Source organism: Halichoerus grypus, chromosome 9, assembly GCF_964656455.1.
Source record: "Halichoerus grypus chromosome 9, mHalGry1.hap1.1, whole genome shotgun sequence".
NCBI classification, from domain to species: domain Eukaryota; kingdom Metazoa; phylum Chordata; class Mammalia; order Carnivora; family Phocidae; genus Halichoerus; species Halichoerus grypus.
Window position 1 is genome coordinate 105,583,362 of NC_135720.1, and position 15,321 is coordinate 105,598,682.

At 56.8% G+C, this 15,321-nt stretch overlaps 3 protein-coding genes and 1 long non-coding RNA gene across 6 annotated transcripts; 2 read left to right on the top strand and 2 right to left on the bottom strand.

Moving 5' to 3' along the window:
* Positions 1 to 1,788: 1,788 nt before the first annotated feature.
* On the bottom strand, positions 1,789 to 5,748 carry POLR1C (RNA polymerase I and III subunit C). The gene is made up of 9 exons (XM_036124012.2): positions 5,601 to 5,748; positions 5,416 to 5,487; positions 3,897 to 4,004; positions 3,525 to 3,657; positions 3,111 to 3,230; positions 2,870 to 3,022; positions 2,542 to 2,691; positions 2,310 to 2,426; positions 1,789 to 2,158 (listed from the first exon to the last, which is right to left on the bottom strand). The coding sequence occupies exons 1-9, from the start codon at positions 5,667 to 5,669 to the stop codon at positions 2,040 to 2,042; spliced, it is 1,041 nt and encodes a 346-aa protein (XP_035979905.2). The 5' UTR covers positions 5,670 to 5,748; the 3' UTR covers positions 1,789 to 2,039.
* Positions 5,749 to 5,812: 64 nt separating this feature from the next.
* Positions 5,813 to 10,265, top strand: YIPF3 (Yip1 domain family member 3). The gene is made up of 9 exons (XM_036124014.2): positions 5,813 to 6,062; positions 6,692 to 6,889; positions 7,092 to 7,198; positions 8,499 to 8,544; positions 8,684 to 8,776; positions 8,929 to 9,060; positions 9,272 to 9,385; positions 9,558 to 9,681; positions 9,778 to 10,265. Exons 1-9 carry the CDS (start codon positions 5,982 to 5,984, stop codon positions 9,924 to 9,926), a joined length of 1,044 nt encoding a protein of 347 aa, XP_035979907.2. The 5' UTR covers positions 5,813 to 5,981; the 3' UTR covers positions 9,927 to 10,265.
* Positions 7,730 to 11,718, bottom strand: LOC118555738 (uncharacterized). Its single transcript, XR_004927133.2, has 2 exons — positions 11,534 to 11,718; positions 7,730 to 8,619 (listed from the first exon to the last, which is right to left on the bottom strand). It is a non-coding gene; the product is annotated as an uncharacterized LOC118555738 (long non-coding RNA).
* Positions 11,719 to 12,218: 500 nt separating this feature from the next.
* LRRC73 (leucine rich repeat containing 73) lies at positions 12,219 to 15,087 on the top strand. 3 transcript variants are annotated; one of them, XM_036124015.2, is made up of 6 exons: positions 12,223 to 12,548; positions 13,158 to 13,318; positions 13,643 to 13,765; positions 14,155 to 14,255; positions 14,402 to 14,670; positions 14,759 to 15,087. In XM_036124015.2, the coding sequence occupies exons 1-6, from the start codon at positions 12,277 to 12,279 to the stop codon at positions 14,856 to 14,858; spliced, it is 1,026 nt and encodes a 341-aa protein (XP_035979908.1). In that variant the 5' UTR covers positions 12,223 to 12,276; the 3' UTR covers positions 14,859 to 15,087. The 3 variants fall into 3 exon arrangements, with proteins under 3 accessions (XP_035979910.1, XP_035979908.1, XP_035979909.1); XM_036124016.2 differs by having other exon boundaries at positions 12,226 to 12,548; positions 14,402 to 14,612; XM_036124017.2 differs by lacking the exon at positions 13,643 to 13,765 and having other exon boundaries at positions 12,219 to 12,548.
* The last annotated feature ends 234 nt before the right edge of the window (positions 15,088 to 15,321 follow it).

Below are 15,321 nucleotides of genomic sequence, written 5' to 3' on the forward strand. Positions count from 1 at the left end.
ACTGCTGGGCTGGCAGAGAACCTTCCCCGTCCCCCAGGGGCATGTCTGGGTCAGGTGCTGAGTGCTGAACTGAATGTGACCGGTTCCCTCTCTTTGTTTTGAGCAAGAATCTGGTCACCTGATGGGATCCCCGGTACAGGCTGCCGCCAAGCTCTGGACGCAGTGTCAAGTGTAGTACCATCAGGGACCACAGCTGGGCCAGGATCTGCAGTGCTTTCTGACATCCCCTTGGAGTTCACACGTATTCGCACGTATTCCGTGCAGTCCCTCAGCGCGGTTTCCCCAGCCCCGGGATCCACTCAGGCATAAGAGCCACGGTACCCTACCTAGTGTCGTGTGATGCCGTTGGCATCGGAGGAGAACGTAGACCAGCTAGGCTCTGTCTGTGATGAGCAGCTAGCAAAGCCACTGGTCTCTTCTCGGACTAGTTGGGTCCAGGTGCCTTCAAAAATCTCATGGTCTTTCAGGTCCCTGGTCACTCTCATGGACCATTTCCAAAAGAAAAGAACATATGCCTTCCTATCACAACCTGTATTGTGAGGCTTCACTCTGTTCTAGAGGTCACTGGATGGCCCTGTAAGCAGAGGGGACATGAATGCAGGACCCTAGCCTTGAGTCCCTGCTGGCCATAGACAGCCTTAATCTGTACGGAAAGCAGATAGAGCGTCTGCGTTCTGTAGGAGGAGGCCTGTCATCCATGCAGCCCATTGACACGAGGGTTTCTGGGGGGTACCGAGCAGAACAGCCTGGGCGCAAGCTACAGCTGTGAGCTGGTGGCACCCGGGCAGGGTTGGAGAGAGGCGAGCCTGCGGAAACAGGACTTGGGGTCCTGTGGAGCTGTTTCTGTGGCACAGATTTGCCCCATGCCCTCTTCCTGAGCGGTGCTTTGGGCCGCTTCCTGTCCACTGTGAAGGCCGCCTCCAAGTAGGTCTCCCTGCAAACCCGATGGCTGCCTACTCCTCCTCTCTGGTTGGGGCTGTGGAGGGCATAGTTGTATTTATTGTGCTGTAAGATTTTTAACATCCTGTGACTTCATGCTAGAGGTTTTCTATTGTTTATAGAACTTTTTGTAGAAACATTAACTCTAAAGCACATCTGCATGTCAGTAAAGATCTCAGTTTCATACAGAAAGGGCCCCATCTGCCTTTTTCAAACCAGTGACCTCTAGTGTCACTGCTCATGAGCATATCCTGCCAAGGGGACTGGACAGGAAGAGCTGTGACTGATGGACCAGCTTTCTCAAATAGTATGCCAGCCAGAAAAAGATTTCTGTTCCCGACAGACCTAGACCAGGCTGCCCATACCACTCTCCCGGCGTCCTCTGTGGCTGCTGGGCTGGACTCGGAGGGACTGTCCAAAGGGAATTGCTCCTGTTCCTTGTGGGACTTTTTTTTTTTTTTAAGATCTTATTTTTAAGTAATCTCTACACCCAAGGTGGGGCTTGAATTTTACAATCCTGAGGTAAGTGTCACCTGCTCTACTGACTGAGCCAGCCAGGTACCCACCCTTGTGTGACACTTGATAGCAGGGTGACTTGATGGCTGCGGACCATCCTTTTTCCTCAGACACTCCCTCTGATGATCCAGGAAATGGTAAGTGGCACACAGTAGCTTTCTGTGGTCCAGCTGAGCCCCCAGAAACCACCTCAATTTGGCATTTCTCTTAAGGCTTCAGACGGACTTGGCCCTGACCTGCAGTGACACCTGAAGCCAGTGTTCCCAAGGGCTAAATAATGCCAAACCTCTTCTGAGGGGAGGCCCCGTACTTTTGGGGCTAAAACCCAGGAAGTAGTCTCTGACAAAAGGAGTTTTATTTTGGATGTGAATTTTACATGATGGCCTTACGAAGGCACGAGGTGACGTTTTGTGGCACATGCAGCAAAATGTATTGACTGAAAATAAGGCTAGAATTGTCCCAGAAAACCCAGGACCTCCAGTCACACCGGACTCTGGGGCAGTCCTGTGAGGGCAGGTCCGGACCCGAAATCTTCAGCTTGGCTCAGGAGCAGCCCAGCCGTGCCGAGAAGTCCGGTGCAAACCTCAGTCCGTCTGAACTGCATCCAGTTCATCCAAGAAGCGCCGGCACTTCCCCATCAGTACCTTGATGGCTTCGCTCACTAGCACGGCTGGCGGCAGCACCCCTGTTGACTCGACAGAGACTGGCAAGCAGAGGGACCCCTGAGCCCACGCGGGCCCGCACCGGCTCCCGGGCTACGTCCCTGCCTGCTTCCGACCGGGACTCCACGGAAGCTGCGGCGCCACCCACCTGCCTGCGCCCCCCTGCGCCCCCCCCCGCAACCCGATACTCACAGATGTAGTGGTCGCGAACCCGAGCAAGTCGTACAAGCTTCTTCAGCTTCTCGTTCCGGAACACTTCCCTGCTGAAGGTATCTAGGCGGGGATTGGCAACTCTAGCCACCTTTTTACCTAATGAAAACAACTATTCTCAGTACACGAGCCCCGAGCTTTTCTTTCTGCTGCCTTCATAGAAAATATACTTTAGGTCCTGACCTGAATGCATCTGGCATCCCAGATGTCCTACCTTGGGCTTCTTGCACTTCAATGACCCCAGGTGAGAAGCACTGGCTCAGCTCCTCGGCTGCCTCCCCTTCCACAGGCTCAAGCAGGGTGATGTCCGGCAGGAGCCTGTAACTGGCTGTTGCCACAGGTGAAAACTTGGCATGATCTTTGCCTGGAGGGAAGACCAAAATCAGAGCCTGCGGGGACACCTTCACGTTAGACAAGCCCCTAAGAGCAGAGGCCCACTGGCTTTCTGCCTGTCAGGACCTCTCAGCTGAGCCCCTTAGTCACACCTCGCCCCAATGTAGTCACACTACCCTCCTGCCCCAGGCAGCCCGCAGGGTTCTTACCAATGCCCTTGACACAGTGCATGAGCAGGTCAATCTCCTGGCCAGGCCGCAGTTGGGCAATGAGAATATCATCGTGCACTGGTCTGATGGTGCCCTCTGGGAAGAGGTCAGCCTGATTCCCCAGGGGCACCCATGTCATGTGCCTGGTGTACACTGGAGAAAGCACATCAGGAAAACCTCAGTCCTTAAAACTAGCACCCAGCAAGGGGTGGGCCTTCTTGCTCACCCTACCACTACTCACCTTTGTGGTTCACATAGAGTTCGTTGGGGTCAGAGGAATCTTTAGCAGCATGGGGGTTCCGTGTGCACCTGACCTGAAGCCGAAACTGCAGGGTATCTATCTCTGTGCCTTCTTCATCTCCTGAACAAAAGATGGAAGTGGCAGCTCTTAAAGAACGACTGAATGTTTGGGCGCCAGGCACTACACTGTGTGCATTACTCTACATTGACCATTTAATCCTCTGGACAAATTTCAGAAAGCCAAGGGCAAGTGTTCACACAGATCCCAACAACTGATGTACCAAAACATTAGGAACTTGCTCACGGTCATACAGTAGTCAATCCAGGATTTGAACAGAGGCTGCATGACTCTAGAATCAACTTCGGAAGAGAGCTGTTCCCATTTTGCCACAATTTCATTTTCTCAAACACTGACCTTGGTTCCGATACTCAAAAAGACGGGGATCAGCATGAATGGGAATGAGCCCCAAGCGATGAGCAAGGATCTCATCCTGAACAATGGATGTGTTGTTGTACACCAGGACCTTTTCCACAGCCATGGTTGGCACCTGCCCAAGAAAACAATCATTCAGCTACAGAAACCCTACAGACTCCCCATTTACTCCCACTTCCTGACATGGGGGGACCTCTTCCTTGATGAAAAGTTTATGAGGAATGAGCAGGAGGAATGTTCAGCAAAACTGCAAGAAAACCAAAGGAAAGGGGCAACTTGAGAATCCTCCAAGTAAGGTGATGACACAATTTCCCATGCAACTCCACCCTTGCCACTACGCCCACCGATAAATACCTCAGCTAATAAAATGCGTCGAAAAGCATTGGCAATGGCCGCATCAATTCCCACCATGTCGAACTCCAATGAGTTTTCATCCAGGTGCACCACATCCACACGGAAATTCTGCAGGGACAGAAAATGCACTGTGGAGTCAGTACCCTCCCCCTGGATACTCCCCCCCAGTGTTCTCACCCAAGAACCTCCCTTTGGCCAGATGTCCCTCACAGAAGTTCCTTTCTCTCCCAATCCTTTATTATAATAGTTTCTTGAAAAGTCTCCCTGTTTTTATCCTCTATTCATTTAAAATCCTCTGTATTATGGCCTCCAGCCAGACCATCCAGAGACTGTTCCACTAGAGAACAGGCTTCCATACTGCTTCATCTAGTTGACACTACTCAATCCTTACCTTACTAGACTCCTCTGTTGCATTCGGCATTGATAGAATCCCTCCATTTTCAAAGTCTGCCTTGGTTTCTGAGCACTAATCTTCTGGTTCTCTTCCTCCTCCTGAATCCTAAATTCACTATCTTCTACCAACTCCATAAACGTCACTATTTCCGAGATTTTTGTCTCTCTCCAAAGTGACCTCAATCACATTCATGGTTTTAACATGTACTGAAAACTTCCAAATTTATCTCACTTCTGATCTCATTTCAAACACACGTTCTACTAGCCTGCTAGATTTCTCCACATACAGGAAACTTAGTGCAGCATCATTCCCCTTCCCCAGACCTATTTCTCATCAGTAAATGGCACCACCATCCATTAAAGCAGTTCCTCAAGCTAGGTCATTTTACACTCCCTCCTCACAGCCGACATCAAAGCAATGACCAAATTACCTTCTATCTCCCCTTTGCTCTATTTTCCTCATTATAATCTTAGTTCATGCCTTCAACCTCCGCTCCTGTATGCAATCCTGTCACAAATCTGAGTGCCCTATTTGATCTTTGATTCATTCTCTCCCAGCCATTACGGCTGCAAATCATTTCACATCTGCTTCAGAGCTCTTCAAAAGCTCCCTATCAGCGTCTAAGATGCACTTCGATCTTGCCTACCACTCATGCTAGCACTTTACATTCTAGCAATAATAAACTGCTAGGACATTCCCAGAACAGTTTACAAAGCCTTTATCATTTAGCTTCTAAGTCTTAGTTTCTCCTCCCCCCTCCCCTGTTCTCAAATTTTACTCATCGTTCAGGGCTCAATTCAGATGTCCTCTTCAGGAAGTAGATCTTCCAGACCGCTGCCCCGCTTTCCATTCTAGATTAAGTGCGTCTGCGGGATCACCCCACCCCTGATTGTCCTTATCGCTACGAACCACCTTTACCACATTATACTGAAATCATTTATGCGCGCTCTTCGACAAAATTAAACAGCTTGTTCGCCGAACAGAGCAAAAACCGTGTACACGGAACTCCGAACACGTTGCTCAATAAACGATTTATAAACCGAGCGAACCCCAAGGGCTGCTTCCACGACACAAGCTGCTAAGATCACAGGGTCCGTTCCTAATACCCTCTCCAGCCCCACCCACCTTCTCGAAGCGGTCTTGGTCCCAGGCATCATCATAGCCCGAATAGTTACCGGGAAAGTCGGTGGTATGAACCTAGAGCAAAAAGAGACGAGTCTGTCTGCGAAGGGGCAGGTAGGACAAGCCCGCCCCAACTCATCCCTGTTCCACTCTCTTTTCTCTTCCCGAGCTCAAGGCCACAGGCTTACATTGCGAACCCCGAACTCCCCTAGAACCACGCGGGTCCGCATTTCTTGCACCGCCCGTGCTGCCGCCATCTTCAACCCCTCCACGTGACTGGGGCAGCAAAACTGGCGCGTGCGTCCCAGCCGCCCTCTTCCGTCTCCGTGGCAACGCACCGCCTCCCGCATTCTTAAATATCGCGAGACTCTGTCCATCCTGCGTCCACGTCCCCAACTTCCGGAAGTCAGTTTTAGCCAAACATCCGGGTTTCTCCTTTTTGCGTTCCGGCTGAACCCACCTCTCTTTCTCGCCCCTAGACATCTCCGTCCCTCAGGCCCACGTCTCTCCCACTCCTCCTCCGCGCGGGGAACTAGCGCGGGCTTCAGCGACGGGAGCCTTCGAGGGACATGGCAACTACGGCGGCGCCGGCCGGCGGCGCCCGAAGCGGGGCTGGCCCGGAATGGGGAGGGTTCGAAGAAAACATCCAGGTAATCGCCCCCAAGGCTCCAGCTGCTAGCAGCCCCAGGGCTGGCAGCCGTCCTGAAGTGTCGTGGGGACTCTCCCTGGGAGCTTGGAAGTCTGCTCCATTTGCAACACTTGTTCTCTCCTTTTGCATCTTGGTGTACACGAAAGGCTGTGGGACTAGTGCTGACCTGAAAGGTCCAGACTGGTACTGCAGCCAGAGGGCCTCTGTCTCTGGGCCCGCCTGCTCTTGCTTTCGAGACAAGTTTGTTGATCAGGGTCAGGCGTGGCGAGGGAGTGGGCGGTATTCACTGGCACTGGCTAAAACCATGCTGTGTGCACAGCCTTATTTGGGGGATGGAAAAGACAAAGGAAATGGGCACTTTTGCGGCCCTCTGAGGATTTGATAGGGAAGGTAGCAGAAAGATATATATGCAAGACAGGGATTAGGTTTCCTAGGCTAGAAAAGGGGAAAAGGCCAGACAACCAAGGGTTCTGAGAACAAGTGAGAGGAAGAGAGCGGCATGATCTATGCAGATTCCAAGCCATATCCCCGGCCGTGGAAGAAGAAAGTCCCAAAAGCTGGGAGGAATACAGGAGGACATACGGATGGAGCAGAAGGATCCTGCACTCTAGAAGCCATTTGTCTTCACAGGGTGGGGGCTCAGCTGTCATTGACATGGAGAACATGGATGATACCTCCGGCTCCAGCTTCGAGGATATGGGTGAGCTGCATCAGCGACTGCGGGAGGAAGAAGTAGACGCTGATGCAGCCGCTGCTGAAGAAGAGGATGGGGATTTCCTGGGCATGAAGGGCTTTAAGGGACAGCTGAGCCGGCAGGTGGCGGATCAGGTAAGCAAGATTGAATCCATAGTAGGTGGGAAAGTATACCTGGGCAGGCCCCAAGTGCTGGAGTTGGTGTTGAAGTTCACCCCACGTCGTCTAACCCAATACAACTATGTAGAAGGCCAATAGAAAAAAGAGCAACAGGGACTGTAGCCAAGAATCTCTCTCACAGTACCTACCCACCCCACTTCCGTCTTCCTTACTCCAGATGTGGCAGGCAGGGAAGAGACAAGCCTCCAGGGCCTTCAGCTTGTACGCCAACATTGACATCCTGAGACCCTACTTTGATGTGGAGCCGGCCCAGGTGCGAAGCAGGTGAGAATCCTTCTCCTGATAGAAGCTGCCCTCATCATACCTAGTCCTTCATCCAAACTACAACCAGCTACCAAGCCCTGAGGCTCCCCTTATCATTGCACCTGTCTCCCAGCTACACCATCACTCTTACCAGTCACAGAACAGGACATGGTGGTAACACATTGCCTTCCTCCTTCTCTTTATCTAGCAGACTACTCTTGTTCCCTCAACACGCAGCTCAAATGTCACCTTCTCTGTTCCCCATTCCTCAACCCCCATCCCCAGTTTGTTCTCTCCTGGTGATCCTAGAGAACTCTGTGCTTTCCTCTAACAGATGACACCTCAGCAGTGCTGTACTCTCTTATTCCTGGGGCTGGCTCCCCAGAGACCACCTCAAAAACAAGCTCTGTTTTATTTTTTATATTCCCAGCACCGGAACAGTCTCCAAACCAGAGTATCAGTGCTTAGTTGTTGAATGACTTTTCGAGAAGTGGATCTGATTTTGGCTTGGTTCTTTGTTCATCCTTTAAGCAATGCTCATCAGACACCCAGTACCACTTAGCAGCTATTTATTGAGCATATGTTCTGTGCTGGGCACCGTAATGGTTCTGTCTCATGGAAGACAGAGGGTGAAGATAGATGGGAGCCTTGCCCTCCGGTGCCATTACAGTTCAGCCCTCATTTGCTCTGATGGGATCCACAGGAAGGACACCTGACCCAGAGTAGACTAGAGGGTGGGACAGGGCAGATTTCCCAGAGGAGGTAAGATCTAGCCAAAATCCAAGGTATGTTATTAGGAGCTGGCTACTTAAGAAGAGAGTGGGGGAAAGTGACTTGTACTTTTATTCTTTCTGTGTGGAATTTTTATACCACTTCAAGGCTATTTTTCAAGAAAATGGTCAGCGGTGCTCTGAGGAGTGGTAAGCAGGAAGAGACAGGAGACACACTGGTTCCCTCAAGTAAGACCTTTCCCAGGGCTTCACCATCACAGCCCTGAATTCTGGGCATTCTCTGCTGAGGTTGGCTTGTCTTTTAAAGGGGAAGCAGGTCAAATAGGTAAATCGTCAAGTGCTCTCCCAAGGCCCCGGGCAGGCTTTCTGAGTTCTCCGTGCGTGTCAGCACGGTATCAGAAGGTCGTCCTTCCTGGAAGCATTTTTAGGGACAGGGAAGTGATTTCCTCATTCCTTGTCTGTCTTTACCCCCCTCTTCTCCCTTTACCATCCAGCATGTTCTCTGGAGTTAGAGATGAATAGGATTCAGGCCCTCCAGAACCTCATAGCCTAGTGCCGCCTTGGCTCTCATCTCTCCTCTCCTCTCCCAGGCTCCTGGAGTCCATGATCCCGATCAAGATGGTCAACTTCCCCCAGGTGAATACCCAAGGTAGCATGTCTGGAAGAGCCAGGGGAGGCATGAGGGCAGAGGGTGGGGCCACCAGGCAAAGCCTAGGAAGACATAAACAGAAGAGCCATTGTACCCTCCAGCCTGAATGAGTTGGTATGTTGACAGAAAATCGCAGGTGAACTCTATGGACCTCTCATGCTGGTCTTCACGCTGGTTGCCATTCTCCTCCATGGGATGAAGACATCTGACACCATTATCGTAAGCAGGACAAAGGACTTTGGGGGGTGGCTGAACTAAATCGAAAGCTGCCCAAGGAGAGGATGGTGGAGTGAGGTAGAAGCAGCCCCTGAGGAAAGCCCTGGGTGAGGCTGAGAGGCCTCCCAGGACTAAGCAGAGCGTTCACCCCACAGCGAGAGGGCACCCTGATGGGCACAGCCATTGGCACCTGCTTCGGCTACTGGCTGGGCGTCTCGTCCTTCATTTACTTCCTCGCCTACCTGTGCAACGCCCAGATCACCATGCTCCAGATGCTGGCACTGCTGGTAAGAAGGAGTCCAGCAGGGTGGTGGGCAAGGGTAATCTTAAAAAAAGAGTAGCTAGGCCTTGGTCTGCACCTCTCCTGGGGCCCCAGGGGCTGGAATGGGATGAGCTGGCCAGTGGATCATTTCTTTCTCAGGGTCCTCATGAGAGCTCAAAGGCCAGCCCAGCCTGAGTGATTTTAGTGATCTTCCTCTCCGCCCTTCTGTTTCCTAGGGCTATGGCCTCTTTGGGCACTGCATTGTCTTGTTCATCACCTACAACATCCACCTCCATGCCCTCTTCTACCTCTTCTGGTTGCTGGTGGGTGGGCTGTCTACCCTCCGCATGGTAAGCTGGGCAAGAGGGTTCCCAGGGGTGGGCTGGCCTCCTGGGGAGTTCGGGAAAACAGCCCGTGGCTTGGGCCGAACCCCACAGAGGGCTCTGAATGCTCGGGGCAGGAGCGTCTTCACACTGCTGCCTTCGGAGCTGGGCCCTCTGAGTTGTATTCCTGTGGCCCTAGGTGGCAGTGCTGGTGTCACGGACTGTGGGCCCCACACAGCGGCTGCTGCTCTGTGGCACCCTGGCCGCCCTGCACATGCTCTTCCTGCTCTATCTGCACTTCGCCTACCACAAGGTGGTAGAGGGTGAGTGACAGGAGGGCCTGGGTGTGGGGGACGGAAGCAGCCTCGGAGGGCAGCGCCAGGCCAACTGTCGCTCACCTCCCGTCCTCTTGCTTTCAGGGATCCTGGACACGCTGGAGGGCCCCGACATCCCGCCCATGCAGAGGGTCCCCCGAGACATCCCTGCTGCGCTCCCTGCTGCTAGGCTCCCTGCCGCCGTGCTCAATGCCACAGCCAAGGCTGTCGCGGTGACCCTGCAGTCACACTGACCCCACCTGAGACCCTTGGCCGGCCCCCATTTCCCCATCTCCGGAGCAGAGGAAGATTAAAGAACAGTACTGATGCCGTGTGTCTCTTTGATGGGGTCTGCAGCTGCCTCTGAGCTGTAGCCGCTTAAGCCAACTCCTTGTCGCCTGTGGGCCTTCTGAAGGGCGCAAGCCCTGGAACCTCTGGCCAGGACTGCAGGGCTCTGCAGCCGGTGCGGAAAGTGGCTCAGCTCCTCCGAGGCCCTCTCTCCACCTACTCCTTCCTCCCTCTTTATCCCCCCCACGTTGTGTTGCTAAATATAGACTTGGTAATTAAAATACTGATTGAAGTTTGGAACTGCAGCTGCCATTCCAGTGGTCCTCCTTGCCCCCTTACCTCCTGTACACTTTCCTGTTCTCCTGTCACTGGCCGTAATGTCACGTGTTCTCTTCTTGATACCCTCATCCAGGCAGGACGAAGGTGGGACAGCCCAGACTACACTGACAGCAGAGACTGAGTATGGAACCTGTCCCTGGGGGCAGGGGACACCCGTCCCACGGAGTGGCGGGGAGGCCTCAAACACAGGAACCATAAGTCTGATGGAGGAGAGCACCCAGCTTGAGTGGCTCAGCCTCACTCTGGGGACACCAATGGAACAATGACAGTTGGTCAAAAACGCCCAGATTCAGCCCCATGCCGTTACAAGGCCCTTACACCTGGGCCATTGCACAGGGATAATTTTCCTGTGGGAGCTCACATTTGAAGCCAGACTTGCCTGTGTCCTGGTTATACTGGGGCCCAAGGAACAAAGCGGTCATCAGTTTTCTCTGTCCTTCCTCTCCAAGAGTGCTGTTCACTCTTAAATCCATTTACTCTGCTCCACTTAAGAAGTCAGGTGGTTAATGAAATAGAACTTTTGATCTCCCTTCACTACGCTTATGTTTTGTTGTTTTTTTTTATCCTCGTAAATCTGGGTCAGGATCTTTCCTCCTAGCAAAGGGCCTAAGAAAGACGTGCCCTTCATTTGTCCTGGTGATCCGATGTTATGTGAGGACCCCCCCACCGTATCACCAGTGGACGAAGTGCGAACAGCACTACCCGAACCGTGCAGTGTACCCTTCCTGAAAGTTCCAGGCCCATTAACAACGGCCGCCACCACTGCAGGTCGCTGATCCTAGCACCCCCTTCATGGGGCTACCCCAGTGTCACACTGAGAGCCCCGAGGCATCTGCCGCCGGCACCTGGGGAAGGGGTGGCACCAGCACCCTGCCCCTACTTGCGTCTCACCTGCCCCAGGAACGCTTCGGGGTTCTTCCGCCCCGTGGCCCCTGGGACCTCCGCTGCGGGGCCGCCATCTTGGCGAGGGGCACGCGGGGACGTCCCCCTGGGCTGGACCTCCCCCCACGCCCCGCGCGCGCGCCGCGGCCCGCAGCACGGGGCTCCAAACCGGACGGGAGGCCGTGCGCGGGACGCAGGCGAAGACAGCGAGGGTCTGGCCCTCCGGAAGAGGGAACGACGGGAGAATGGGCCGACGCAGCCGGGAACAGTCTCAAATGCCATCTCCACGTGACGTGCCTCCATTCTCCCCGCCACACCCCCTGCTCGTCCCCGGCCTCGACCCACTACCTACTTTCCGAGTACCGTCTGGGCCCACGCCCAGGGGAAGAGCGGCCCCCACCGCTCCCGAACGCCGGCTGTGCGCAGACCCCCGAGCCGCGTGGCCTAGGCCGGGCAGGGGGCGGGGCGAGCGGCGGTGACGCGGCCGTTGCCATGGGAACCCGCCGCCCGCTCAGGCGCAGGAGCCGGAGCCCGAGCCGGAGCTGCCGCCCGCCGCCGGCTGTCCCGCTGCCCGCCCGCCGGTTTCGGGCTCTCCCTGCGGGGAGGTAGGGGAGCCGGGCTGGAGGAGGGGAGGGAGCAGATGCTGCCTCCGAGCCGAGACCGGTCCCGCACGTCCTGAGCCGAGGCCCCGCAGCCGCCGCCCCGACCGCGAGGAACGAGGACAAGCGCGGAAACAGCAGCGCCCGCCTGGCCCCGGACCGCGCGCCCCGGCCCCCCGCCCAGACACGGACGGCACGGTCCGCCCCGGCCCCAGCGCCGCGCGGTCTCAGCCCGGCCGGCGACCTCGGCGCCTCCGCAACCCCCGCCGGCTCCGGCCGGGGCCCCGACGCTCTTCGCCGCCGCCGCCGCCGCCCCCGCCGCCGCCGCCCCCGCCGCGGCCGCCGCCGCCGCCGCCCGCGCCTCTGCCACCGCCTCTGCCCCCGCTCCGTCCGCGACCCCTGCCCAGGCCCCGGCCCCAGCCCCGACCCCGCCCTCGGCGCCGCCAACCTCGGCCGCGGCCCGCGCCCCGGCCCCGGAGGCCCAGCCGTGGGTACGATGCTGCCCAGCTCCATCCAGATTTCGGGGGAGCCGCTGTCCGGCGCCGAGGTGCGGGACATCTGCCGTGGCCTGCGCGACAACGCCGTGCGCCTGCTCTCACTGCGCGGCTGCCGCCTCTGCGACCGCGACTTCGGCCGCATCTGCCGGGCCCTGGCCGGGGCCACGTCCCTGGCGCAGCTCAACCTTAACCTAGGCGTCGTGTCCAGTCCCGGCCGCATCAAGCAGCTGGCGGAGGCGCTGCGGACCAACCGCTCCATCCAGTCCCTCTTGTGAGTGCGCTCCTTCGCAAGGGGGTCCCGGGCACTGCAGCCCTCTTCACGCGCCCGCCGCCACCGCCTGTCCCCCGCACACCTTCCTGTAGCTGTCTCCGCACCAGCCTGTCTTCTCAGCCCTGGACACCGCCCCCTCCCTCTACCCATGCCTCCATGACACCCTTACCTCTGGACTTTGCACAAACGGCCCCACCCCAAATGTGATGGGGTACCCACCCCTTTCTGGCAGGGCACCTGTACCTCCCCACCTAATCACCGGCACTGACTTCTTGGGGGCAGCTCCCCGGGTCTCAAGCAGGAACTCCCCTGGGGACTAGACCCCTGCCCCTGCATTCTGCCCCCTGAAGACTCCCAGTCCACCACCCACACACCCGTTCTCTTTGCTCTGTCCTGGATCCCAATCCCTGCCCCAGAAAAGAAACCAAATTCCCCTTCTAGCTGTGTTTTTGGAATCTAGAATTGTCTTTCTCCCTTCCCAAGGCTTCTCCCAAGTGCTGTGACAAGTGCCCTCCTCACCTCTAGGGCTCACGTAAGGGAAGGGCTGCATTCCCCTACAGGTAGGGCTGCTGACTGCAGTAACCTCTGCTCTCCCGTCTCACCCGCCAGCCTGCATGGGAGCCCCCTGACGGATGCGGGGCTGGCCTTGCTCAACCCGGCGCTGGCCCTCCACCCTGCCCTTGTGGCTCTGGACCTGGGGGACTGCATGCTGGGTGATGAAGCTATCAACCTCATCTGTGGCCTCCTCCCCCCAGATGGAGCCAAGTCAGGTGAGCAAGAGGCCCTGCTGAGGACACGGGCTGGTGTGGCCTTGATAAAAAGCTAGGTGCACAGGGCAGGGGGTGTGACCCAGAGCTGAGGGCTCTGACTGTGGGTGAGAATGTTTATCAGAAGGATTGGGGGCCGAGCAGAATGGAGACTCAGGCATCCAGCCTGCGGTGGGCAGGGGAAGGCAGGGGTCTCTCAGGGCCCAGGAGCTCTGTGGCGGGGCGGGGTGGCTCTCAGCCACCAGGGACACCCCAGAGATCCAGGGCAGGGGAGGGGCTTGAAGGGGCCTGACCTCCACCCTGGCTTCTCACTTTGATGCCGCCCAGGCTTGAAGGAGCTGACGCTGAGTGCCAACCCTGGCATCACCCCTAAGGGCTGGAGCCGCCTCGCGATTGCGGTGGCCCACAGCTCCCAGGTCCGCGTCCTCAATCTGGACTACAACCCCCTGGGTGAGACTCAAGGAAGCCCCCTGCGAGTCTCACCATCCCACCCCCATCCAAGAACTTGGGACCATTGTTTGCCATGGTAACCCCCCTCCCACTGGGGGAGGGAGAAGGGAGGGGGGACGTGGGAGGGAGTGGAGAAGCCACTTGTGAGGAGGACCAGACGAGCACCAGGTACCTGAAAGTACCCGTCACCACCCCTGGGCCTGGCTTGCTTCACCCATTCCCTCCCCAGTCACGGTGCCCCCCCCTCGGCCGCCTACCAAGTGTCAGCGTTTGCTGGCCCGAGGGTGGCATCTAGGGTCCTTAGGGCATGGGGGAGGCCGCGGGGAGGAAAGGTGAGCAGGCCGGCTCACGACTGCCCGTGACCGTGTGCACGTGTGCCGCCTGCCCAGGTGACCACGTGGCAGGGATGCTGGCTGTAGCTGTGGCCTCCAGCCGCACCTTAGAGGTCCTAGACTTGGAGGGCACGGGCCTTACCAACCAGTCAGCTCAGGTGAGACGTCTTTGTGCTGGCGGGCGGGGGGAAGGGGGCTAGAGGTGGGGGCGCGGGTGAGCCCACGTGTCTGTGGACATGTCGACGGGCTGGCAGGTTGCAGCCTTAACTGTGTTCGTCCTTTTGCGCCTTCTTCCCCACGTCAGACCCTGCTGGACATGGTAGAAAATTACCCCACGGCCTTGCGGAGCCTGGTGCTAGCTGAGAACAGCATTAGCCCAGAGCTGCAGCAACAGATCTGTGATCTGCTCTCCGAGGGAGAGGAGGAGGAGGAGTTGGCGGGAGGGGCCGGCGACACGCAGGAACCCGAGAGAGGGCGGGGGCCTGCTGCCCAGCCGTCCTGGATGTGCCCCGGTGGTAAGAGCCCCCGGGTCCGAGCAGAGCCAGGTCCGGAAGAGGCTTGGGACCAGGGAGGGTGCGTTTGTGAAACCCAGGCCGCCTCCCACCTGTGTCCCTGGTGGAGGAATGAATGGTGGTCTGAACGGCCCTCTGCCCTTCCACAGAATCCAGCTCTCAGATGGTGCTCATGACTTCAGGACTAGGCGACAGTCTGTTGGCCGAGACCGAGATGTGACTCTCCACTTGGGCCTCTGCACATCATGACGTGCTGGCTCTGTCCCCAGCACCTTGCCCCGGATATCAGGGTCAGGCCCTGGGGGCCTGGGAGGGAGGTGGGGGTGCCGGGCGCTCTGGTAGCTCCCGGCAGTGATGGGAAGCTCTGGAAGCTGACTAAGCAACAGCCTTGGGCGCACTCGAACCCAAGGCAACGTCCCTGGACTTGTCAGCAGCTCTGGCTGCAACCCGCTGGCTCGGAAGAGATTTTCTGAACAACCTGGCGTGTGGCTGTGGTCCCTGGGGGCGGGCAGCAGGGGAGGAATTGGAACCATTAGACGCTAGGGGGCAGTGCCACCCTCCAGCCCAAGCTCCAGGCAGTATCCACCGGGCCCCAAACGTCAAACAGGTCTGGCTCAGGTCTCTGACTCGTAGGACCTGGGATTCTGGGGTGACACCTTACATAGGCCCCCAGAAGGATCATAAGTAAGGTAAAGAGCTCACGTCCAGAGGT

Excerpts from the sequence above, each read along its gene's own strand:
- POLR1C (XM_036124012.2), bottom strand. The coding sequence starts at position 5,669 with ATGGCGGCAGCACGGGCGGTGCAAGAAATGCGGACCCGCGTGGTTCTA. Across the intron at positions 5,488-5,600 it reads GGGAGTTCGGGGTTCGCAAT|GTTCATACCACCGACTTTCC; the intron begins GTAAGCCTGTGG and ends TTTTTGCTCTAG. Across the intron at positions 2,692-2,869 it reads GCACTGTGTCAAGGGCATTG|GCAAAGATCATGCCAAGTTT; the intron begins GTAAGAACCCTG and ends TCTTCCCTCCAG.
- YIPF3 (XM_036124014.2), top strand. The coding sequence starts at position 5,982 with ATGGCAACTACGGCGGCGCCGGCCGGCGGCGCCCGAAGCGGGGCTGGC. Across the intron at positions 9,061-9,271 it reads TCCAGATGCTGGCACTGCTG|GGCTATGGCCTCTTTGGGCA; the intron begins GTAAGAAGGAGT and ends TCTGTTTCCTAG. Across the intron at positions 9,682-9,777 it reads CTACCACAAGGTGGTAGAGG|GGATCCTGGACACGCTGGAG; the intron begins GTGAGTGACAGG and ends TCTTGCTTTCAG.
- LRRC73 (XM_036124015.2), top strand. The coding sequence starts at position 12,277 with ATGCTGCCCAGCTCCATCCAGATTTCGGGGGAGCCGCTGTCCGGCGCC. Across the intron at positions 12,549-13,157 it reads CGCTCCATCCAGTCCCTCTT|CCTGCATGGGAGCCCCCTGA; the intron begins GTGAGTGCGCTC and ends CTCACCCGCCAG. Across the intron at positions 13,766-14,154 it reads TCTGGACTACAACCCCCTGG|GTGACCACGTGGCAGGGATG; the intron begins GTGAGACTCAAG and ends CCGCCTGCCCAG.